Genomic DNA, 26,900 nt, shown 5'->3' with positions numbered 1-26,900 from the left:
GATTCAAATTTGGAAAAAGGAAAACAAAAGGTTTACAGGAAGTGAGGCTGAGATAATGTGAAAACTAAAACTAATTATCATAAACAACATGGTAACTGAAGGTGGTGTGTGCGGCTGATATGACCCGTGACACATCTCAGATCAAATCTGACTAAAACCATCCATCCAAAACGATAACAGAAGAAAAATGAAAGCCCCTTCCAGTCTGAACGCTGGAGTTCATGTTCATATCGCGGAGAGGCCTTGTGCTTTTAAGTGGTGAAAATATGACTGAGAGAAACCAAAAATAAACAGATCAGAGTTTAATGCTGAAGAAGGACCCACACACCAAACCTCTGTTCCATCTACACTTCAAGTCAGTCACATCAGTAGCGTTCCTAATGAGAGCACAGTATGGCACTGGTTCCTCCACACACACACACACACACACACACACACACACACACACACACACACACACACACACACACACACACACACACACACACACACACACACACACACACACACACACACACACACTTTATATTATTACCCACAAAGTTATACTCTGTCATTTCATAATTCTATGTCACTACTTAGTTAAATATTTACACCGATGCAACGCTGAGGACAGTATATCTCTGCAGATATCTCAGTTTTTCTCTTTCAAAGGTTAAATCTCAGTTCAAGGAAATGAAAAGTTTTTGGCTCCAAAATAAATGTTAATTTCTCGTTCATTCGACCGAAAGCAGCTTTTTAGTTTCTCGGACTTGACCTTCCAAAAGAGCCTGAAACAGAAAGCCTGATGGCAGCGTCTGTATCTGAGACGTGGGTGGCTCATTTGAAATTTCCCATTTGAAAGTGTGCTCATCTCTATGACCGCCATCCTTCCTCCTCAGCTGAGTCTTGCAGGAAAGCGTGACATCGGGGGAGGATTTGGCACAGGGCCACAGTTTTGCTGACCCCAGCTGTAAAAGTCAGACAGTTCTTACAGCAGACTTGGTTCTTGATTGAAAATGGTCCTGAGAGGAAGTTTATACAGCTACATTCCTGTGTTACCTTTCCATTCACTACTCCGGTCTTCACAGAGCAACAATGTTTGGACAAGGGATTATGAAATCCACCGTCTTTGGTCCACCACAATGATTCATATATTCCTGGTGGTGGGGCTGATCCGTTTGGTTTAGTACCTGGTCAAGGCCAGGGAGGCTGTGTAATCTCACACTCAGTTTCTAAGGGTGTGGAAGGTTCATTCGGTCCTCTATAAGAGTGTTGTCTGGCCCCTGCGCCTCCATGCACTGCTTCACGGTGGCCATGATTCCAGATAGACGCCTATCCAGGGCTGCGAGATGTGGTTCAGCCAGGACTGGAGAAATGGGGTCGAACGCCAGAGCTTGCCGCATAGCTGAACTCAGAGCTCCACCCTTTAGCAAGTTTAACCTGTTCCAAGTGGACACACGAATCCTGCCAGACAAAAGAAAAAAAATTATGCAAAATGAAGATAAAACCTTTTGAAAAAACCCCAAAAAAAACCTCAGAGGAAGAGCCGATATTGGAAAAGTTCCCAACTTACATGCAGCACTGATAGAGTGGTGCCAAGATGCTTCGTTCATCCAGAGCCGCGTTCCCAAAGCTGCAAAAGAAAAAGAAAATCAACAGATTATAAATTAAAACATATAAAGCCAGAGAGCTGCCACAGATTAAATCTGCAGAAAGCTAACAAAACACATCTGTTGATTTTAGCAGCAAGAAGTGCGAAGAGGCACAATAAATGTCACAAGTCTGTGCTGCACCCCACTCAGGAAAATCCGCGCGTGCAATTTGCACCAATTAAGGTCAAGGACTGAAAACTAAGTACGATGACACCACCCACGACTCTTTATGTCAAACCATTCAAAAGTTATGGCCGAAAATAGGAACTATGAAATATCGACCAATCAGAAGAAGGGGCGGGGCTAATTTGCACCAATGAAGGTCAAGTACTCAAAACCGAGTCCGATGACACCACCCACAACTCTCTATGTCAAACCATTCAAAGGTCATGGCAGAGAAAACTTTTGTAGAGGGCGCTGTTGAGCCGTTAGGCCACGCCCATTAATGCAAACCATGAAATATCAAATTTACCGCCAGGCCTGGCTTGCATGCAAAATTTGGTGACTTTTGGGGAACTATCAAATATGGACCAATCACATGAAGGGGGGGGGGGGGGCGCACTTTTTGGCGTCTAGCGTCGCCACGGTAAAGCTTTTGAAAGAGAAAAGTAATGCGCGTCGTCGCAGGATGGAGACGCATATTTTGATGTATAACACACCTGGGTGCAAGTTACGGTTCGGGCTCTGAAGCGGCTGAAGAAATGGCATAAATTTTGCCAAAATGACGACAATTAATTCAAAATGTTCAAAATGGCCGACTTCCTGTTCGGTTTCGGCGATGGCGCCAAGAGCAAAAAGGCCCTCCTTTCGTCAGAAGAAAGAAAGAATTAAAAAAAAAAAGAAACATTCCTACAGATACAATAGGGCCTTCGCACTGTAAGTGCTCGGGCCCTAAATACAACACTTTGGCAACACATCACAATGGCCCAGTGTACGGCAGTGGCAATCTGTGATATTGAATGCCATTTTATTAAGTGAAAGTCTCTGTCGTCTTTCAAAGACTCAGCCTATAATGGATACTACTGTTGTATAATGATCATTACAGTCACCTGTTGGCTGCTGTTGGCTTTACATGGTTGAAGTAACATAATTAAAATGGTCTTTCACTTACTTTCTAGCCCCCTTGTCATCTTTTTCTTTTTAATACATTGCAGGTGAAAAGAAATTAAGTAATTAAAAAAAATAAAAAAATAATATATATATATATATATATATATATATATATATATATATATATATATATATATATATATATATATATATATATTGTCATCTATCAACACAGAGACAGCCACTACCATCGGTTCTGAAAGCATTGAAAATATACTTGCTTTTAATTATACATATGTTTCAGGAGCTGCTATTGATTGGGAAATGCAAGTATAGTTTGAGATCATTTCACATTAAGTAGCATATGTACTAGTAACTAGTTAAAGACCTGATACAGTCTTATAATCAGTTAGTCAGCAAATAGTATACTTTACTCTGACATTCCCTGGAAAGACTCAGTGGAGACCTATGAAAGGGAAAAGCTGAGGTACACAGAGTTAGGGTCAGAAGCTGAGCAGGGAGGATGGAAAGATAGGATTTCTCCAATAGAAGTGGGATGCAGGGGTGTCATAGCTAGATCACCAGTTGCATTATTGCGGAACAGAGTGAAAATGAAATGTCAGATGAGGCAGCTAGATGTAGTCAGTGGTTTGGATTTGGAGAAATTATGCCAGGCCAAAAATAGAAATAGGAGTTAATATTAGTAAGATTTCTTACTTTTTTCCTGAAAATGAAGGAGTGAAAGGAGGGTGAGATAAGGTCCACCAATCATGCACCAATCTCAGTACAGTAAGGTTTTTTGGCTCTGGAACTACAAATTTTCATAGCTATAGTTAGTAAGACATTTCAAGTATTGCTGCTCACAGATTTATCGCCAAGTTGGGCTGAGGCCTTTCTCGAGCAATGATCCCTCTTTGGTGCACAGGTTTCTTGTGATCATCTCAACTCATGAAGGCTGTCTGATGAATCCTGCATTGGTGTGGAACATCGGCTTAGCGCATTCTCCGGAATCAAATATAGATGTATAAAGGATGCAATGCAGATGTGAGCAGATATACATTGTCCTTGATTTGTAGTCTTTAAAACCGTTCATAAACATTATCGTTTCTTTTAATATTAAGAAAACACTCTTTTTTTCTCCATTTTCATTTTTCCCCAATGTGCCCTTTAGCGGTATACTCCGGCACAAGGTACAAAGAAAGGCATATGAACAGTCATCCCGATAATAGAGCCAGTTCCATACCAGTGCATAGGTTGAAAAAATAAATACATATTAAAACTGCAAGCAGCGTTGATCGGGCCCTCGCACTCTTGTGCATGTTCAGGCTGCAGTGGAAGCTTGTATGACTTGCATGTAGATTCTTCAGGGCTGGACATTTAGCGGATGAAACCAGCCACGACTCTCTATCAAAGTATTCAAATTATGGTAGAAAATAGGAACTATCAAATATTCACCAATCAGAAGAAGGGGCGGGGCTAATTCAGGCCAATGAAGGTCAAGGACTCAATACCGAATCCGATGACACCACCCACATGTCTTTATCACAACCCGTTCAAAAGTTACAGCAGAGAATAGGGACTATTAAATATTGACCAATAAGAAAAAGAGGCAGGGCTAATTTGCACCAATTATGTGCAAGGACTCAAAACCAAGTCCGATGACATCACCCACGACTCTTTATATTAAACCATTCAACAGTTATGGCAGAAAGTAGGAACTATCAAATATGGTTGCGACATGATACAGGTGTGTACCAATTTTCGTGCATGTACGTCAAACCGTATTGTGGGGCTTGAGGCACAAAGTTCTCTAGGGGGCGCTGTTGAGCCATTAGGTCACGCCCATTAATGCAAACCATGAAATATCAAATTTCATGGGGGGGGGGGGGGGGGGGGGGGTCAGCCAGGCAGCAACTGGATAATCTTAAAATATGTAAATATTACACTAAGTAATCCAAAAACAGGTCCCACCCTGTCAGAGGTTGAAGGGTTCAACGTAGGTTTGAGTTAGGCTACAGTCCTCATGTAGCAGTTGCACTTCATCCGTGCACAAAGCGTGTAAAGCTGCCGCTAGCAGTCATGTTGTTAGGAGCGGTGTGCTGCGCTGCAGTGTTCCCACTTCAAGGTGGAGTAGGCGATTCATTCAAGAAGCATTTATTTGTTTATTTTATAGCTTAAAAAGATTTTACATTCTGAAAAGAGACTGATAAGAGGAAACATCTATCATCTGTGAAGGGTGAGGCACTGTTAAAAAAAAAAAAAAAACTTTGGTGGAGGGAAACTGAGTTTTTGCTGCAGAGTGAGTGAGTATTTCTGTAACACTGACATCTCTGGAGTATTAGCACTAAGCTCTCCCAGTGTTTGTAGCAGCTATCGCCCAGGCACCAGGCGTCTGGGAGAAACTGGTGTTCACTGCGCTGCCCAGTGACCCAACTGTATTTTGTTTTAGGAGGAAATGGTCTTTATATAATTAAAGCTGCACTTTCCCACATATTGGATTGCTGCATGCCTATTTTCTACAATGGTTTGCAAACTGAAATGTGCATCCTCTGCTGCTGGATGTGGGGGCGCTCGTACCATCGTCCCCACCTTCACAATGATGCACACCTCTCATTTGTGGCTAGTTCAAAGCAAGTGCAACTTCATGTTTTCAGAGTCGTGATTCTGGAGGTGTGAAGTCTGAGCATTTTGTAGTATATTTTCAAACTTCTTGCAAATCTCCAGACATGATTTACTCCAACCTTTGACAGAAATGTGCCAATTCAGCCCCCTTTGCTTCCCTTTGTGAAATGTCAGGGGTGCTTCAACCCCCACTCTGCTCTTACTCACAAAGAGGATGTGCAAGCAGGGGGCATCAGCTGTACCTTGAACACGTTTCTCATAAATCAGCTTCCCATTCAAGAAGAGCGTATTCTGCTTCTTTAAGACAGCAGCTCGTCTGAGGGAATTTCTTTCCCAATTGGAAACAACCTAAAACTAAGTCAGTGGGACTTGTTTTTGGTTCAGTTTGACATCAGAGCATAATGCTACAACTATGAGACTGTCTGGTAGCTGGCAAGAAGCTCAGACTTTTATCTGAATCCAAGAGTTGGTCTCTTCCTGACATAAGGATCTGAAAAAAACGCATGCACATGCACACACACACTTAATTCCCTTCAAAAGGTTTATTTATCACCAAACCTAACATCATCCCACAAAGTGTTTGTTGAAAAATTTCCAGCATTAAGTTTTGATTTGTTTTAAGTTCCCGGGGGTGGTAGTTCGTCATGAGTCAGTTGTGAAGTAGTTTCACTGGTGATAAGGAAGTTCTTGAAAAGAAGGCAAATGCTAGAAAACATGAAAAGAAACCAACTGAACCTGAAAATAAGATGGAAATGTGAGCTTAATATATAAAAAAAAAAAAAAAAAAATCACAATGTTAATGGAAAGTGTAAAATATAGACATTTCCAGTAAGTGGCTCCGGCTGATTTATTTGTCTTCACTCATGTTAAAGCTGCAGGGAGACTTGACTTTGATGCCTTCACGCTGCCATTTACCTTTTTGCATTGTCGAGCAGTATGAGCATGCTGGCGCCGCCGTCATCCTGGAAACTCTCATAGTGATGTCGATCAGCATTCCCAATGAGATAATCGAAAACAGCAGTGTCAATAACATCCAGTAGCCTTGGCCCCGCATCGTACGGGGGCATTTTCTTCACCGCGTCGCAGTAGCTTTCATCGTACTCCCACCTGAATAACAAAAACACAGATGAAATCTCAAAATATGCTTCACATGCCCATGAGCAAATGGTCATGGATGGGCAAACACAAAACCAATGGCCCTTAAATAAACGTACAGAAGATAAGATCATGCAGGTGAAGTGTATTTACACGATCAGGGAGATGATGCCAAGTCCTCCCATTGTTGATGTTTCAACTCACAACATTTATGTCAACACTTGTTTGACATTACATTTTCCCACTGAAAGCTTGATTACGTTATAATTACTCAGCGGGAAGCTTCATTTCAGTCCCAGAACTCCAAAACTTGCTTTTAATTAATTCCTTAATTTCAGTTTTCCTTAATATTTAGTGACCAGCCAGAGTAAATTATCTTGAAGAAGGGAAATTATATCTGAAGAGGCTGGTGCGATGCGCTGATCGGTGCTTTTCTGTCCACGTGTAAGCATTATTTATCCAGAATATTCACCTTAATATATCCTCCCTAAGCAACTTTAATAAAGCAGAAAAAATACAACAAAAAGAGTAACGCCATGCTGGAAAATCAGGATTTAAAAGATGAGGAACGACGGCTCTATTTGAATATGGCAACAACATAAATGCAGATGCGCTGACATGCACAGTCCTGGTCCAAACTACTGGTACGCTTTACTTAAAAAGGGAACAATTTAGATCATTCCCAGAGAAAAATCCAAAAAAATATATTTGTAACTTGAATAAAACAAAAAAATGGGTAATAAGACACAAAAATTAGATGTGAATCCATTTACTGTAAAAATGTGGTTTCCTTTCTTTTAAGCTGTTCTGGCAGACAGCTGTGCTTCAGCTGAGAGCAAACAATTACAGTTTCACATTACTTTTACCGAGCACACCCATTAAGCATTCACACTACTGGTGTGGTTTAGAAATGTTTTAATTGATTGAAGCCACTTGAAGGCAACATTGACATTACCAGCTACGCTCTTCAGTTCTGATATGGCAAAGATCTGATTTGGAGGCTCATGTTCTTTGCTTCACTTTCATGTGACACTACAAGACCTCGGGGACGACCCACATGTACACCAGATTCTATCCAGCATGAGTCATTAGTACCAACAACAGCAAAAATCTAATATTTGTGAGACAATACTGGAACATGATTGGCAGAGAATGGGGCCGCTTCTGTTTCTGGGGACATTTCTGCACTTTCACTTTGTTTTGATGTAATGCCAACTTCCACATGCCTGCCAAGAAACGTCTGGCACAAAGTTCAGCAAATGTCTATAGGTCAAAAAACGATCATAATAATTTGGATATGTTCATTCTCACTCATGTAGTCCAAGTGGACCATCTCCTTCAAGAGGTAACATCGACTGCAAAAATCAGCTTGTCATTTATTCATATTACACTTTGTTTTTTTTAAAAAGGATGATTTGTGAAATATGTGGCTGGAAAGGTTTTCCTCGACTTCTATAGCTCGTTATGATTACCGTTTACCAAGAGAGAACCAAATTCTTCATTTGGCTTCGATCAGTGTTACATCACTAGCAAACAAGACCTTCTTGCTGAAGGACTTCTCAACTTTGACATCCCAGTTTCTCTTGTGCCACCAAGGGAGCAGCTATGGTGCTAAAATCCTCCCTTCACAGCTCCCGGTTCCATTTCTAGCTCTTTAAGACAAACGTTTCCTGTGACCCTGTTTCCTGTGTACCGTCCCCACTGAAACCCACTTGGAGGTTCCTCCGTGTCCACGGTGGTTTTTCTAACTTTTTAAAAAGAAACTTTTCTCTTTGTCCTCAATGACGGTGAACTGTGTTGATGAGCTGGCCACCTTCTTTGACTGAGCTGTGAAACTGGACTCTGTTGCTCCTCAGAGCAGGAAAGGTAATTCAGCACTCTCTGATCCTTTACTGAATGACAATACTTGTGATCTTAAACATGCCTGCAGACAAGCTGAGACAGATCATTGCTATATATATATATATATATATATATATATATATATATATATATATATATATAAATAAAAAACAAGTCAATGGGAGAGTGAGTTGTGTGGGAGGCAATAACAGCAATTGCATATATCTTTCAAAGGACTGATTTGAATGCCGTACTCTGTTTAATTTTCATTCATTATAATCAATGTTCTTATTCTTTTTCCTCACTGTCAAGAAAATCAAATATGGCTCATGAAAAAGTGCAGGTTTAATCACAGTCATCTCAGAACATCTTTGGATGCGGCATTCTGGGTACAAGACGTCCATACACACACGTATAGATGTGAACACAGACAAAAATACATAGAAACTACATTTGTCTGCCACCATCTCCCCTCTCCCCTAGAGGGAAGGGGAGCCAGGATACGACTCTCTATCGCAGTTTTGCCACAATTAGCCAACCTCACAATTGATTCTTGGTGTCTTTTCCCTTTTTCCTCCCAAATAACCCACAGCAACCCACACAGCCATGCCCTAAATCATGGAGGCAACATAGAGCCACCCAGAAACACATACGCCACAGCCCATGCCTCGCCTTTCTCTACTCCAAACTTCATTGAACTGACGTGGGGGACTCATCATGAGAAATTATGAAAACAGACAGACATGTTTTTACGGTGTCTGGCCACATTTTACCTTTTCAAATAAAACACAATGATCTTTTGTGCAGATCCCTGTTTAAGACTTACAGAGAGCTGGGGAGCCCACCTCTCTCTCTCTGAGCTCTGGCAAAACCTATTAATTCCTATGGGGAGTGTAGGAATGACCGCAGTACAACCAGAACCCCCCCAGACAGAACCAGATCCACCAGAGAGATTGTCGTGTGAAACAGGTTAGTTTTATCCTACTGATGACGTGTTGTTGCAATAGTAATGAACTCACTGGTTTTCCTTTTGAGCTGAGCTTTGATTTTCTGACTTTTCAATATTGATGTGTTTTAAAAATAATGACTAAATACTCTCGTTGGGAGGTTCACCACTGTTCCATGTTTTCTCCACTTGTGGATATTGGTGGTTCCCTGGAGTCCCAAAACCTCTGAAATGGCTCTGTAACCTTTTCCAGACTGACAGATGTTATTGACTTGGTCATCTGTTCTTAAATTTATATAGATCATAGCATCATGTGTTGCTTTTTGAGATCTTTAAGCTTTCTACATGTAGTAAGACAGGATGTTACAGGTCAGGATGTAGCGAGTGAACTTCAACTAAGCTTTCCAAAAAATGTGATCAACTTTGAGTCGGACCTTATTTTCTTTACGTCAACATTTACAGGCAGCACAGCCTTTATTAACAAAACAAGTTACAGATTTTATCCTGATCTGTTAGGAAGTGTCATAAAGAACACAGGAGTAGATGGAGTGTCACTTCGGTAAGGCTTTTGACATACAATATCAACAAGGCAACATATGCAGCCTTCAAAATAAACCTCAGAAGAGCAAAAACAAAGAAAAAAAATGGTTTTGCAGTCACTGCATGCTCAATACTCACCTGGCCAGTTTCCCTTCTCTGTATGTGCGACCCCAGGGGTGTCTGTGTTTCTGCAACGGCCAGACGTCTGGCAGCCAAAGGGTTAGTGACCCCTCCATTATTTCTGCCTCTGCACACGCTGGCTCCGTCTCCCGACAGTAGTAACACTTTCCATAGAAACAAGTGTTATTACCTAAAGAGAGGAAGAATGAAAAAGATGACTGTAAATCCATTTAACCATAAAACATCCAGACAGTGTATTCAAAAACAGTCTAAGAGATTCTTAAGTGGGAAACCCCCCCGGTTAACATTGCTGTAACAATTGCAAATAAAAGGGGCAAACTCTGACACTAAAACTTAACCACAAATACTGACTCAGACTTGATGTAACATCACTACCACTAAGATCAAGTACACAATGTTCTTGGAAAAATGTACGTGTGTGCCTGTGTGTGTGTATATATATATTATATATATATATATATATATATATATACATATACATATATATATATACATATACACACACACACACACACACACACACACACACACACACACACACACACAAACTTCCCCATTTGTTTGAATGAGAAGGTGTGTCCAAACGTTTGGTCTGTACTGTATACATATATATATATATATATATATATATATATATATATATATATATATATATATATATATATATATAAATAAATAAATAAAGATATATAAATAAATAAATAATAATAGTAGAAGGTATTTCAAGATGTCTGATTGGGAAAGCTCTGGCCCATTAAAGGTGATGTGAAGCTTCCTGCACAAAAATATTTATTGGTGGGTGTTTGTCTTTTCCACCAGCATTAATCAATGACCTGAAGTTTACCATTATGAAAGAAACCCACCTCTGAAAATGTCTCATGTGCGTATTTACTTGTATCACTGTGGTGGTGGGTTTTCCTTTATCCAACCTCTGTAAACCACAACTGGCTGTTACAGAGGTGAGTCATGTTCAGTTATGGTAAAGGCACCTTGGGTCACTTACTCGGACTCATGTTATGCGTTGACCGTTAACAGGTATCAACGCCCACTCAGCATACTTTGTATTCCACTGCTAACTTTTTATATATTTTTTTGTTTATCAACCTGCATGGGAAACTCCCCCCAGACTTCTTTAAATTTGTACAAAGGAAAAACTAAAATGTCACATTGATTAAGTATTGAGATCTTTTGGTGTGGGGGAAAAAAAAATGTCTTTTGATCATATTCTCTTGATCAGAGTCCATCAGCGCTCGACTGAACTGATGTGGAAAGGCATGCAGAACAAAATGAAAGGCATGATTAATGAGGATGGCCAGAAAAGCTCTGGTGGTTACTTACAAGCACAGTGGCCTCAATCCATCCTTTTATCCACCTTACCAACACGCAGGAGTAACCAGGCATCAGCCCATTCATTCAAAATTCAGACTATCTTAACCGAAATTTTAAAAAAAAAGAGAAAAAAAAAGTACAGCAGGGCAAAAAAGTATTTTAGTCAGATCCCAGTTGTGCAAGTTCTCCCACTTAGAAGATGAGAGAAGCCTGTAATTTTCATCACAGGTATATCAACTATCAAATGAAAAAAAAAAAAAAAAAAACAAATCCAGAAAATCACATTGTGTGATTTTTAAATGGATTTGCAAATTATAGTGGAAAATATTTGGTCAATAACAAAAGTTCATCTCAATACTTTGTTATATACCCTTTGTTGGCAATGACAGAGGTAAAACGTTTTCTGTAAATCTTCACAAGGTTTTCACACACTGTTGCTGGTATTTTGGTCCGTTCCTCCATGCAGATCTCCTCTAGAGCAGTGATGGTTTGGGGCAGTCGCTGGGCAACACGGACTCTCAACTCCCTGCAAAGATTTTCTATGGGGTTGAGATCTAGAGACTGGGTAGGTCACTCCTGGACCTTGAAATGTTTCTTACAAAGCCGCTACTTCGTTGCCCGGGCGGTGTGTTGAGGATCATTGTCATGCTGAAAGACGCAGCCACGTTTCATCTTCAATGCTCTTGCTGATGGAAGGAGGTTTTCACTCAAAATCTCACGATACATGGCCCCATTCATTCTTTCCCTACACTGATCAGTCGTCCTGGTCCCTTTGCAGAAAAACATCCCCAAACCATGATGTTTCCACCCCCGTGCTTCACAGTAGGTATAGTGTCTTTGGATGCAACTCAGCTTTCTTTCTCCTCCAAACACGACAAGTTGTGTTTCTACCAAAAAGTTCTATTTTGTTTTCATCCGACCATATAACGTTGTCCCAATCTTCTTCTGCATCATCCAAATGCTCTCTAGCAAACTCCAGACGGGCCTGGACATGTACTGGCTGAAGCAGGGAGACACGTCTGGCTCTGCAGGATCTGAGTCCCTGGCGGCGTAGGGTGTTACTGATGGAACCTTTGTTCTAAAAATGTTGCGCGTTCCCGTGAGGGTAGTGGTGTCCCAATTCCTCTTTCCACCTAGGGGTAGTGGAGAAAAAAAGTGTAGTGGCTATGAATCTGTCGGATCGAGGGATTTCGGATGCTCACTAGCTGATCTAGGGCCCGAAAAATTTCCCAGAATGCTTTTCGTCGTCATTTGCGGACTGAATAAAAAAAAAACATGGCGGACATTTCTTATTTTTTAGTGAATAAAATCAATATTTTGAGTTAGTTTCTGCATAAAAATGCGTTTTGATTACATTTGATTACTTTCATAATATTCACTCAGTGAATGTACATAATCACTTGTTTGCCCATGGCAAAGTTTTTTTAAACCCTCGCCAGAATAAAGGCTGATTTATGGTTCTGTGTTACACCAACGCAGAGCTTACGGCGTAGGTTACGCAGCGACGCGCGCCGTAGGCCGTACCCTATGCCGTATGCTCTGCGTCGATTTAACGCGGAACCATAAATCAGCTCCGGAGCCGGCAGGCAGAAATCCCAGAAATTTTCGGAGCAAATTTCTTAACAGGCGTAGCTACAACTGTTAAGATTTCATCTATTAAACCAACATTTATCTTCCTAAATGATTTATTTCAGCCAGCGGTAATTCTCCACAGAGCTGCAGGTTTCTCCCCGGGACGACCCAGGTTGACCTGGCGATCACGTCTGTACTCCGGCTGCTGCTGCTCCCCAGACCGGCGGCTCTTCTCATCGCCGAAAACATCAGATCAAATTTCTTAACAGGCGTTATTTGGATAAACTGAGCCCAGGTTGTGGATCTTAACGGTTACTTTTATGCCTGAAAAAATATTAAAACTTAATACAGTGGCATATTAACAGCGCTACAGCTGGAATTAAAACAGCATCTGGCTCTTAGCTTCCTGATTTTAGGGGTGGTGCTGAAAGTAGGAGTAGGGGGAGTATTGGGACAGGACCCTGGGAAGATTTCAAGTGCCCTAAAATCTGTGGCTTCTTTTTAAGGGGTAGTGGTAGTGAGGGAGGGCTAGTGGTAGAAGGTAGGGGGTATTGGGATTGGCCCTTAGTTTGGTCCCAGCTCTCTGCAGGTCATTCACTAGGTCCCCCGTGTGGTTCTCGAATCTTTACTCACCATTCTTGTGATATTTTTACCCCATGGGGTGAGATCTTGGTGGAGCCCCAGATGGAGGGAGATTATCAGTGTCTTGTACGTCTTCCATTTTCTAATAATTGCTCCCACAGTTGATTTCTTCACACCAAGCTACTTACCTATTGCAGATTCAGTCTTCCCAGCCTGGTGCAGGTCTACAATTTTGTTTCTCACGTCCTTTGGTCTTGGCCATAGTGGAGTTTGGAGTGTGACTGTTTGAGGTTGTGGACAGGTGTCTTTTATACTGATAACCAGTTAAAACTGATGCCATTAATACAGGTAACGAGTGGAGGACAGAGGAGCCTCTTAAAGAAGAAGTTACAGGTCTGTGAAAGCCAGAAATCTTGCTTGTTTGTAGGTGACCAAATACTTATTTAACCCAGGAATTTACCAATTCATTCAGTAAAAATCCTACAATGTGATTTCCTGGATTATTTCCCCCCATTCTGTCTCTCATAGTTGATGTGAACCTATGGTGGAAATTACAAGCCTCCCTCATCTTTTTAAATGGGACAACAATTGGTGGCTGACTAAATACTTTTTTGCTCCACTGTATGAGTGAAAGAGCATGAATAATTTCTAAATTTTTAGTATGAGTGGTCCATTCATTCAAACAGTTCTTTTTAGTAACGGAATAACCACAACCAAGCAAAGAAATGCACCTGTTTAAAAAGAAAAGAAGATAAAGAAACTCAGTTCTCAAATTTGATAAGATCAAACCATGAAATACGTGTTAATTTGGTTTGAAGATCTGATAAACAATATCTGATGAAAAAATTCAGTATTAGAATGTGGATTAAAAAGTAGTAGTTAAAATGGTCTAAAGAAAAGTTCCTACTTAAATGAAATCTTACTCCGACTTTAAAAATCTTAAAAGAGCCATCTTAAGCCAATGAAAATATTGCATTTCGTATCTAATAACCTAAACAGGTCAGTGTTACACACTTGTGTCTCGTGTTATGACCACATGAACTACAGTCTTTATTATTTCTCCTTTTGCTTTCTGAAGGAGAAAAAGCATACAAGTGGACCATTCAATGCAAATTATGGATCTAACGGTGAGCTTGCATGAGTTCTTTATTGTGACAAGGTTACAGGGCAAACAGAGCCACACCTTCAGCAAACGGGGCTTGACAGATTATGTCCTGTTTTACCGTGTTGAACGTGACAGACGGATAAATACAAGAGAGTCTGACAGAGAGTGAGAGTCAAGAGAAAGTAAAAACACACCTCAGAATGAAAAAGAAACTGGATTCAGTTACTCTGTTATTACTAAACCTATCTACTTATTGCTAGAAGTTTTCTTTTGAAGAGTGAGAAAAGACAAGGGGAAGGCAAACACTCACCCTGCGTGAGGAAAGTGCTCAGGAGCTGATCATTGGCCACAGGTTTGATCTCAGTTCGCAGGTTGACGTATCGACCTACCACCAGAGGTGCTCTCCTGAAACCCAGGATCCTGCAGAGATCCCGGGACAGAATATGAGTGGATTACAAGCTCCAAGAGTTTGTACACTGACAGATCAGAGAGGGTGGAAAAATAAACAGTGATGCTTAGGCACCTGTCCAAGTGAAAAGCAGCAACCTCTGCATTGTGTCTGTCGTAACCAGCGTATGGCTCTCCTTCAACTACGTAGTCTCTCTTGTATCTGATGGAGAAAATACAAAAACAAAGCGGTTAAATCGCAGTCAAGCTGAAATTTCACTGCAAAAACCCAAAATATTACCAGGAATATTTGTCTTATTTCTAGTTAAAATGTCTCATTTTTAGTCAGTAAATCTCATTAGAACTTAAAACAAGAGTCATTACCAGAAAAATAACTTGTTATTTGACAATTTTCACCTGTTTCAGTAAATTTTCACTTGAAATAAGTAGAAAAATCTGCCAGTGGGACAAGATTTATCTTCTCATTACAAGCAAAATAATCTTGTTCCACTGGCAGATTTTTCTACTTATATTAAGTGAAAATCTACTTGAAACACGTGAAAATTGTTGTTTTTTCCAGTGATGAGTCTTGTTTTAAGTGTAATGAGATTCTTTTTGACTAAAAATTAGACATTTTAACTAGAAATAAGACAAATATTCTTGTTAAGATTTTGAGTTTTTGCAGTGTTAAAATGTTAAATCCCGTTTTTAAAAAGTCAGACCTCTTGGGTTTGAAGACAACTTTCTGCCCTCCGTCCAGCACCAGCAGGGCTTTGAGCTGCGTGCCCTTGTAGCCTACGTCAGCACGCTCTATCCTGGCTGTGCTCAGCGCGGTGAGGACTGCAGCCATCTCGGGGGTCTCCTCGGGGTACACTTCTCTGGGACCCACCCACTGGCTCGCTATCTCCCACGGAGACTGGAGGGTGTGTGTGAGGCGAGCTCCACGCGACAGAGGAAGACTGGCCTCCATCTGTTAAAAGTCCAGTAGCAACACTGCGTGAACTTAAATAAACATGTCTCATAAATGGCGTACATGTTCTCCATCCTGTTTTCACGCAACGCTTGAAAGTAGCATGGTGGCGCTCACCTTGCGGAAGGCCCTGAGGTCCCGCCGGCTGGCTGCGGTCCCTTCACCTCCATCCAGCAGGAAGATCTTGGCCAGGCCCAGCAGGAGGAGCACGGCACACAGCACCACCATGCGCTGTTTGAGCTTCATCTCCACACTGACCGGCCCCGATCCCCTCCTCACCCGTTGTTGTGTGTGTCCCCTGCAGCGAATCCCCCTCACCCGTGATGCATGGCCCCTGCAGCTCAACGCCTCCTGCACCTCAGGAACAAAACTCTTTGGGACGACAGGGGTGCTCGGCGACTTCAGCCTGGAGCTACGATGTGGATAAACAAGCCGTCACCTGCACGGTGGGTGTGGGGATGACAGAACAGACAAGAGGAAGAATTCAGGACAGTTGAACTGTCATTAACACGGGTGGAAAAAACTGATTGATTGTTACCACCCCAAACCTCCCCAAGGGTAGAGGATGGCCCAGTTCTGCAGCTCAGCTGAAGTCTGCCCCGCATACAAATGTATTTATATGAGGAAAAAAAGAAGAAAAAGGGGAATCCTCTGAAAATTATCTAAACTGTGTGGTTAAAAAGTGTTTGAACCTCCAAAGACCAGGTACATTTTTTTCTTCTCGTTGCTTTGGGTCTTTAGAAATGAAATATAATGATACAGACAACTCAACATGTGACGTCCACATATTTGCACAGCAGGTCTTAGGAGGTTAAAACTAAAAATAAATAACATATTCATTTTTAAAAATAGCCTAAAACAGTTGAGGGCAAGAGGAGCTAGATTAATAAAAATACTGTCCCACATAGATGTGTGCAAAGATTTAGCAAGGATTTCATTCAATTAGGTTTAAGAGTCAAGTACCTTTCTGTTTTTATCTCAAAGAGACATCCCTATAGCCTTAACAGAACGAGTCTTTGAACAAGTCAAGGAGTTTTTGCACTGCGATGTACAAAAATACTGCCCACTTACCTGGGAAAAGGTTAACTGAGGTAAAAGTTAAAAAAAAAACAAAAAAAACCTTTCTGTGGTCTGATAAATCAGAGTGCTAGAAAGTTTTTGGAACTGGTCGTTAAACTTTGCATGCTAACCTACAGGAGTTTTAATACTGAAATAAATATTACACATGTTAAACAGCGTTGCTTTATCGCAAGATGCATCATCAGCCTGGCAACTAACTTCATCATTCAAAACACTTTCAGCTGAAAGAATGACCTTTTGGACACCTTTCTCTCTGTGCATTTACTTAAGAGCTGCCATCCCTGCTCGTCCTTTAACAGCACGTAACCCTCCATCATCAAGGACTGTTAACGTGTCTTTTTATGCTTCAGCCAGTCATCCTCAAGCTAGGGATGCAAATTATCGATTATTTCATTAATTGATAGTTGATAACCTTATCGATCGATCATCGATTAGTTGATAAGCGGCGTTTTTCCCCCATCTGAGATACAAACATAATTTTTTTTGCTTATATAAAATACAAAGGACATTTTAATGTATTCCTTAATCAAATATTTATTTGATACAAAAGTAACAAAAAGACATTTTTGTACCACAAGGAATATAATATAAAGTGCACTTCAAGGCTATTAGTAGTAGCAGCAGCCATAATAGTGTCATTTGTGTCAAGCACATTTTAAGTTCTAGTTACGTTTTAAGTTAGAGTTTTGGCAGTGTTCAAAAAAAAATTATGAGACCTGCTGTATTGGAGCACATTTTCTTTTAGTTAAAACTGTAGCGGGGACAGATGTTTAGAGAAACCTATGTATGTACCGGGTGAAGGCTGATTTATGGTTCCGCGTTACAACAACGCAGAGCCTACGCTGTAGGCTACGGCGGCGGCTCTGCGTCGATTTAAGGCGGAACCATAATTCAGGCTTTAGGGGAGCACAAAAACCAGAAGAATATAGAGTGGATTAAAAATAAAAGTTAAGCACTGAGCTACATGTGTCTCCCGTCTGGGCCATTGCAGACTCATTGCCTGAGCATGATATTACTAAAACCAAACATATCCGCCGTCTCTTTCTTCTGTGCGCGTGTTGTGTCGCATTAAATGTGGTCCGGGCGTAATACCAGCTAGTGAAATTAAACGAAAAAAAAAAAAAAAAAAATAAATAGATTAATTGTAATCGTTAATTTTAATCGGGTAATTTCATAACGGCAATTAATCGAAAATCGATTAATTATTAACATCCCTACCTCAAGCCTTTCATTGGATTTGCCCTAAACAACAGTTCTGGTATTATATGACTTTTCTTATATTAATTACTGAATAAAGACTTTCCTCAGAGTATATACCGTCCATGACTGCTTATCTTTCCAATAACCTTGTTTCCTGTTGTTTAGGCGTTAACGATGGCTTAAGTTTGGCTCTTCTACACATATGTCCCACTTGCTTCGGCAAACTGACTGTACTGATGCTCTGGCTACACTTTGTGTTGAGCGATCCTCTTGAGAGAGTTTAATAATTATTTCCAGTGTTACAAATTACAACTCTCGTCAAAGCATCAGATCGTCCAGATAACGAAGACATAACTTATGACATATCTTATTTGTGCATGACTTCGTGGGGCAGTACCACCAGAAGTAACTTCCTCTGTGTGGATGACTGGCCCGGCTGCACCTACTTCACCTTTAAGAGGGAAAAGCCACGTTACCCCTGCTAGATGCAGGGGTGTTTTTGACAGATTAACAAACCACCAATATAGTTCAACTTCTGATTACTGTTTGAATGTTTCACTTTGCAGCAAACACAAATCTGTGTTTAACCCTTTAACCTCTGGGAGGATACCCTGCCTGTCCAAATTAAAAAAAAAAAAAAAAAAATCAACAGGATTTTAAAGGAGCATGAGGCAGGATTGAGGCAGGATTTATGAAAAAATGTGTATACGTTTTAAGTTTTCTAGTAATAATGTCAGATGAAGCGTTCCAAACCAAAAAGAATGAGCCCTCTATTGTATCTCTCCGTTGCCTTGAACAGGCTGTGTGCTGCAAAATGTGCTGCAATTCCGGACCGGAATTTCCCGCGCTGTCCTGCGGAGGTGACGTCACATGACGCTGCATGCACGTTCTCGGCGGTGCACGAGTAAACATTGGATACGCGTTTGAGTCATGGAGGCAGCTTCAACTTGAATTGGGACTGAAAACAGATGCTGACATGGCTCATTTCCTACTGACCACGTAAGATAACATTGTAAGTCATATTTAGAGCTTGATTTGAACGGCGCTCCCGTGCCGGCTTCGCTGTTGGCTGCAGGAACCCCGACGGTCGACGTGGCGCTAATGAGTCTCATTTCTTATTCTTGCCTCATGCTCCTTTAACTAAACAAGTAGGCAAGATCCTCACATTGAACAATTACTGCAGAGATGATTATGTTTCAGCTGGCAACACATTATTTAACCCTATATGATGCAGTGAGAAGCTTTTCATTTCTTAAACAGCTGTGTCTGAAGACATCCTTTGGTCGCGGAGTAGATGTTAATCAGTTTCAGGCGGGTCAAATTATAGACATGTATCAGGCAAAGTAAAAACACCTAACGAGATTGCTGAAGCTACCAAAACTGGGACAAGAACTGTTCAACGCATTTTCAATAGCTGGAAGGATAGAGAGCAACCGTCATCTTCGGGGAAAACAAATGGTCAGAATGATCGCGTTTGGTGATCACAAAAAAAAAAAAAAAATCAACAGTAGAACTCACTACTATGTTTAATAATTAAAGTAAGAGCATTTTCACACGCAGAATGTGAAGCCCCACTTTGTAGCTGTGGCAGTACACACTTGTCAGTGAGGAAAAAAGGCTCTAATTTGTTAGGGAACATGAAGATTTGAATGAGTCTAGAAATGGTGGATGAAGGCATGCACCCATCAAACCTAGTGTCTAGGGTACAAGACTCTGGGGCAGTGCCGTGATCTCGGGTTGCTCCAGTTGGTCAGGTTCAACAACTTTATGAGCCCAAAGAATGGGATCACCTGACTGATTATACTGAAGACCAGGGGCCTCATTTATAAGAGAGTGTGTAGCATACTAAAAGTGCACGTAAACCCAAAAGCCGAAAATGGCGGGCGCAAAAAAAAATCCGGATTTATAAAACCGTGTGCATGCACACTCGCACGCAATGTTCGCTTTATAAATCACAGTCCAGCTGGAAGGTTGCACAGGTGAATTTGCCTGTCGTTGCTGCGCTAAACGGAGTGAGTGCCACGGACAGATGGTGCAGAAGAAAAAGAAGTGGTGTGATTTGAAGGTGGAGGCCAAGAGGTACGGAGCCCCTAAAGGGACACAGATTTTTTTTATATATATATATATATATATATATATATATATATATAAAAAATGAGTTTTATGTGCGCGCGTGAAACCTTTAAGGCTGATTTATGGTTCTGCGTTACACCAATGCAGAGCCTACGGCGTAGGTGCGCATCGCCGCATACCCTACGGCGTAGGCTCTGCGTCGTTTTAACGCGGAACCATAATTTAGGCTTGCGCACGCGCGTAAAACTCATTATATATATAAAAAAAATCTGTGTCCCTTTAGGGGCTCCGTAGAGTGGCCCGGCACTCATTTATTCTGTCCTCAGTCACTCTATGGTTGGAAGCGGTGGGTGAAGAGGAGGTTCCCGGCACGGCGTGTCCTGCAGCAGCAGCAGCCCCAGAGTCCTGACTGGCGCTGTGCTTCAAACACAGAGGGACACGATCAGCGCTATTATATTATAAGTCTGATATATGATGACATCAAGAGTATGACATGAATCTGGCTTCATTTCACCACCTCACCGCCTGCGTCGCCAGTTCCCCATATCTTCAGACTGTTCGTGCGCGAGGGTCAGGGTTGGCGTAGAGATACACACTTTTTTCGGTTAGTTTTTTCTTTTTAAATCCCAACCTTTGCGTAGGAGGTGGCTTGCGCATCTTTCAAGCCCTGTTTTGTGCGGAAGCAAGCTTTATAAATAGGGGTGGGCAAAAATATCGATATGGGAATATATCGCGATACTTTTCCAGCCGATTCAATATCGATATTCAAAATTTGAATATCGATTTTTTTTTTTATATATATATATATATATATATATATATATATATATATATTTTTTTTTGTTTTTGTTTTTTTTTTATATTTTTTATCCCCGATTTTTTTCCCATTATATCACCCAGTGCTCCTACCTAACAGTCCTGGGCATTGCCACTCTCTACCAACCCTGGGAGGGCCCTGCACTGAGCTCAGGTTTTATTTCACGTTTTATTTCATTTTATAATTTATTTTTTATATAACACAATTGCCTGTCCTTAAAAAATGAAAAATAATGGACAGAGGTTTATTTATTCATGGATTTATATCTATACTGACTGATCACTGTGCCTGTCCTTGGTTTTAGTTCCATCTTTCTTGTGTTTATTATCATTTGCCACATAATTAAAGCAACCTCATACTAAATTTAATGTTAATTTCATATATATGTAAATAATATGAAAAACATATACAAATATGTTGTAACTTTAGCTTGTATAGTTATAATAAAACATTGTTTTGACTCAGTTTGTTCCATGAATTGTCACTATAATCTGATGAACGTGCAACTCGGATTTTAAGATCCATCACTATCATCTGATGTACATATATACAACTTGGATTTAAAGATGTGTAATGCATTTTTACATTTTTCGGTGAACTATGTAGAATATAATAATCGGGATATTGCATAATCGGGATATCGCAATGTGTATCGTATCGTGGCTCAAGTATCGTGATGCGTATCGTATCGTGAGGTCCTTCCCAATACCCACCCCTATTTATAAATGAGGCCCCAGGTTATTCCATCAGTGTTTTCTTTTCCTTCCTGATGGCGTGGGAATTTTCCAGGATGACTCATCGGACTCAAAATTCACACCAAAGTCCTTTCAGTGACCTCATTGAGTATCTTTGGGACAGGGATGGGCAACTCCAGTCCTCTAGGGCCACTTTTCCCACTGTTTTTAAATGTCTTCCTGTTGACGATTACCACTAATTGGAATCAAGTGTGTTGGAGCAGGGAAACAACTTAAACATGCAGGACAGCGGCCCTCAAGGACCAAAGTTGCCCATCCCTGCTTTGGGATGTGCTGAAGAAGACTTTGTGTCGCAGTCTGACTCACCCATAATCAGTACAAGATCTGTGAACAATTAATGCAACTCTGGATGGAAAAAAAATGTGACATTGCAGCAGTTTATCGTAATGATCCCACAGTGAATGCACGTCATAGTCGAAGCTAAAGGCGGTCCAACGAACTATTAGTGTTTGACTTTTTTGGACAGCAGTGTATTTTAAGATTGCCTAGTTGTGGCATGTTTTTATCTTTTTATTTAGCCTGGTCAGTCAACTCTCATTAAACAATTCTGGTAAACCTCCCACTCGCCGTGATTTCCACCAGCACAGAACGCTCCAAAGCAACCCCGATGGGACAGCTTTGCTAGGTGGTAAAATTATGAATAAAACCTTGAGACACGTTTTTAAATCATCCTCTGGTGATCATTCACTGCTACCCATCATTTTGAGTGTATTTTTATTGATAATAGTCATGTTGTCACTTTGCCTACATCACGTTTCATTTCTATGACTGGTTGTGTGTCTATGTAATGGTGTCCAGAGACAGTTTTGTCTGGGTCTGTTGGTACTGTGATCTGGACATCAGTCACATTCAGAAGAGCCAGCATCAGGGAGTAAAAGAGTTACGATGGCTAGACAGGCAGTCTTCATTTCTCTGTTTCTCTTAAAGCAAACCTGTAAAAATGATTAAGGACACTTTCCCACCAGAGCCGTCTGGTCCCCTTTCAAAAGGTACAGGTTAAAAATCAACCAAGCTTAACAAAAGGTGTGACATTTAGTGGCAGTCCCCAAACAAACAGACCAGCCCCGACTATCCTGGTGTGAATGATGAGTCACTGCAAAATGCCCACTAATGCTAACCAAGTTCCTGCACCTGGAGCATTGGTTGTCAATGAGTTTGGTACCAAAGAAATGTGAAAAGCTGTTTTTTCTTGATAATGCTAGTGTCTTTCCCCTTCATCAAAATAAAACAGCAGTATGAACATCCCCCAAGGAGATAACTATTTGTTTGTGGCCATGGGTTGCATGTACCCAGGGTTGCCACCCGTCCCTTTAAATACGGAATTGTTACGTAATTGTGAATTAAAAGTTGCGTTCCGTATTGAACCAATACGGACACATATTATGCTCTTATTTATTGATGTCATAATATACAGGTGAAGGTCGGAAAATTTGAATATATTGCAAAACTTCATTCGTTTCAGTAAATTCAACTAAAGGTGAAACAAATATATTATTTTCCACTACATGCAAAGTGAGATATTTCAAACCTTTATTTGATATAATTTTGGTGATTATGGCTCACAGTTTATGAAAACCCCAAATAAAAAAATCTAAAATGTGAATATTTTATGAAATCAATAAACAATTCAAATCATCAAAATTATAACAAATAAAGGCCTAAAATATCTTGCTTTGCATGTAATGAGACTAGTATGTAATATATTAGTTTCACATTTTAAGTTGAATTATTGAAATAAATTAACTTTTACACCATATTCAAATTTTTTGTAGGCTATATTCTACATCTTGGCTGATGTGGACGTACGTAGCATAGGAGGCTAGTTCAGTTGCTATATGGTTGGCTGTCTGTACAGTCATGCATGTTCAATGCTATTAAAGCACTTTAAACTTTAAATCAAGGCATTTTGTTTTTTCATATAAAATAAATACATTTCTATGATATTTTAGAAGTTTTGTGGATGTCCCTTTTTTTTGGCATCTGCGCTGCTGAAATCGGGGCATCCCTTATTTCTATTTCTGAAAGGTGGCAACCCTACATGAACCTGATCTATTAACATCCAGAAACACACCAGAACACCCAACTTGTGTCAAACCGTAAAGCTTTCCTTACTTGCCACGGTGTTTGGTTTTACATGTTGTCCACTAATACTGTAGGGGCAAACCTCAATAAGCCAGTTTCTCCTGTAAAGACAAGAAGACAAACTACTGTCTTCATGTGGACTCCCGTTTCCAGTGATGACCTGCTGGACAACAACATCAGCACTTCTCTCTTGGAAACGTGCAGCATCTCATGGATGAAGGGATTAGTCCAGGGGCCAGAGCCCAACATTTCACTTGTCAGTACCACTCAAGGTGACTAAATTTACTTATGATTTTTGAAAATATCCATGTCTGTAAATAATATTTTGGTATGATTACCCTTCCTGAGGGGCAGCTGTATCATAGTTTGAGTGACATTGTGTGATGATTCTGTACTTGGTTAACCTTCTTAACACTATCTTAAGTACACACAGAACTTGCCTGCCTATAGCCTAACTATGATCAGATCTTGACACATTGTTTTACAATATTATGTTTATAATGTTGTTTATAAAACTAAGCTGGTTCCTTATCTCATTGTTATGTCCTTTATGTCCTGTATGTGCATGATAAAGACCAGTTTGTGACATTAGCCCAGTGGCTGTTATAGTTTCATAGGAGCCTAATGATGCTCTTCTAGTTTAAGGCTCACAATGACCTGCAACAATGATATAGTATGGGGTATATTATACATTTCCTGAATCATTATGGTCCTGTGAGTATTCCAGTTTTTGTATTTTGTGTCTCTGTTGTTCCAAGATGACACAGGGATAAAAGGTGTGTGTAAAAATGTGTTTATAGTTTAAAGAGCTGCAGTGACCTCTATGTTGGTCAGAAAGATTCACATCTTAGTTTGAATGAATGCTTTAAAAGGTCCCCTTTAAAATGATACCAAAGACAATATTGTGAAACATTGACAGATATCCTGTACATGAGTCTAAACCAGGATATGCACCAGCATCTAAAATGTAATTTTATCATGAGCTGATAACTAAGACAGCTGCCACTCAGGAAGGGTTATCATACCAAAATATCATATACAGACAGTACTCGAGTTGAGGGGGGATGGCATCCCCCCTGAAATAAAAACGGTCAAAATCATCCCCCCTTTCCATCCCTTATGTCATTTCATCAATGAATGTGGTATTACTGCTATTTCAACATTTAGAGTCATCACCAGAAAAATAACACCAGAAAAATAACTTCTTATTAAGAAATAAGTAGAAAAATCTGCCAGATTTATCTTCTCATTACAAGCAAAAAAATCTTGTTCATTTTTCTACTTATTTTAAGTGAAAAGCTACTTGAAACAGGTGAAAATTGTTTTTTTTTTTTTTACAGTGATGAGTCTTGTTTTAAGTGTAATGAGATTTTTTTTACTAAAATGAGACATTTTAACTAGAAGTAAGACAAATATTCTTGTTAAGATTTTGAGTTTTTGCAGTGATCCATTTTACTTATCCTGTGAAGGACAGAATCATATTGATAAGTTCAGAAAACTGTTCATTATTTTTGTGTTTTGATGTATTTGATGTAAGCCCAGTGGATATGTAAAGCTTACAGAAGGCTGCATTTAACTGCTGCTATGTCATTCCTGCAGTATTTCTGCAGGTGTTTTGGTCACTGCTATTATTTGTAATCCATTATATTATTTGTAATCAGCACAAATTATCTGTCCCCATATGATAAAATCCACCATCCTCCCTGATTTTATTTTACAACTCGAGTACTGTCTACAGACATGGATATTTTCAAAAACTATAAGCAGGTGTTGTCACCGTGAGTGGTGCTGGTATCTGGTCCATGGACTACAGGACTGTCTCAGAAAATTAGAATATTGTGATAAAGTCCTTTATTTTCTGTAATGCAAAATGTCATACATTCTGGATTCATTACAAATCAACTGAAATATTGCAAGCCTTTTATTATTTTAATATTGCTGATCATGGCTTACAGCTTAAGAAAACTCAAATATCCTATCTCAAAAAATTACAATATTCTGGGAATCTCAATCTTAAACTGTAAACCGTAATCAGCAATATTAAAATAATAAAAGGCTTGCAATATTTCAGTTGATTTGTAATGAATCCAGAATGTATGAAATTTTTGTTTTTGTAATTGCATAACAGAAAATAAAGAACTTTATCACAATATTCAAATTTTCTGAGACAGTCCTGTATAAGGGTTACCATTACTATAAGAGCATCATTAATGACCTGATCCTCGGGGCGTTGCTGCCAGCAGCTGCCACGTTTACCTGTCTGGTACCTGCCACATGTCTGCAGCAGCTGGGGCTGACAACTGCTGCTATCAGTCTGGGAAACGAAACCAGGCCTGAGATAAGAAATAAAAAAACGCATTAAATATTGCCTATTTAGGTTGATGAGCGTGGTTTGAGCCACTTAGGCTCCTGAAACAATCCCTCTTTCATCACCAGCAGCACAACCGGCCTCGTCTGTCACACCGAAAACACGCCTGAAACCACTGAAACCTCGTCTTCTACGATGCTTACGCCCACGGAATTTTCCCAATAGGGACCGAAATCTCCCCGAACATGGTGCATCTTGCTCAGATGAGCTAGCAGAAACCCCGCTGAGCACCTTGCAGCCTGCTAGCTCTGTAAGGTCGATTTACTAGTCGACGCAGAACTTACGGCGTAGCGGTGCGCGTCGCCGCGTACCCTACGCCGTAGGCTCTGCGTCGATTTAACGCTTAACCATGAATCATGCTTTAGCTGCAGCAGGTCGTCTGTTGTTCGCTGGCTCACTCACCTTATGGCCACATGTCCAGTCCCAGTGGTCTCAGCAGTCCTTTGATGTCCAGATTAAATACTGTAGTTAGTCTGAGTGCTAAAAGCCTGTTTCATGTTCCCCGGTCCCCTCGCTGGAGCTTTTCTCCGCCCTGCTCGGTTGTTTTCACTGATCTGCCGTGTCCACTTCCTGGTGCTGCGTTGACTCCAGCTGGCCACCAGGTGGCAGTGTTTCACTGCTGTTTTACTGTGCCATCGATTACTTTTCATTTCCGAACATGGCAGTATTTACTCCCTTTTTTTGATTATTAATTGATAGCCTTTCAAATT

General features: G+C 40.4%; 1 protein-coding gene across 1 annotated transcript; it reads right to left on the bottom strand.

The window, feature by feature from the left end:
- Nucleotides 1-287: 287 nt before the first annotated feature.
- Nucleotides 288-26,756, bottom strand: fam20b (FAM20B glycosaminoglycan xylosylkinase). The gene is made up of 9 exons (XM_061737843.1): nt 26,593-26,756; nt 15,933-16,254; nt 15,568-15,815; nt 14,982-15,068; nt 14,769-14,878; nt 9,868-10,039; nt 6,222-6,413; nt 1,556-1,615; nt 288-1,446 (listed from the first exon to the last, which is right to left on the bottom strand). Exons 2-9 carry the CDS (start codon nt 16,059-16,061, stop codon nt 1,215-1,217), a joined length of 1,230 nt encoding a protein of 409 aa, XP_061593827.1. The 5' UTR covers nt 16,062-16,254; nt 26,593-26,756; the 3' UTR covers nt 288-1,214.
- Nucleotides 26,757-26,900: the final 144 nt, after the last annotated feature.

This window comes from Cololabis saira, chromosome 13, assembly GCF_033807715.1.
Source record: "Cololabis saira isolate AMF1-May2022 chromosome 13, fColSai1.1, whole genome shotgun sequence".
NCBI classification, from domain to species: domain Eukaryota; kingdom Metazoa; phylum Chordata; class Actinopteri; order Beloniformes; family Belonidae; genus Cololabis; species Cololabis saira.
Note: the sequence above shows the minus strand (reverse complement) of the source record. Positions and strands in the feature narration are given on the sequence as shown.

Excerpts from the sequence above, each read along its gene's own strand:
- fam20b (XM_061737843.1), bottom strand. The coding sequence starts at position 16,061 with ATGAAGCTCAAACAGCGCATGGTGGTGCTGTGTGCCGTGCTCCTCCTG. Across the intron at positions 14,879-14,981 it reads GCTGCTTTTCACTTGGACAG|GATCCTGGGTTTCAGGAGAG; the intron begins GTGCCTAAGCAT and ends GGATCTCTGCAG. Across the intron at positions 6,414-9,867 it reads AGAGAAGGGAAACTGGCCAG|GTGGGAGTACGATGAAAGCT; the intron begins GTGAGTATTGAG and ends TTTGTTATTCAG.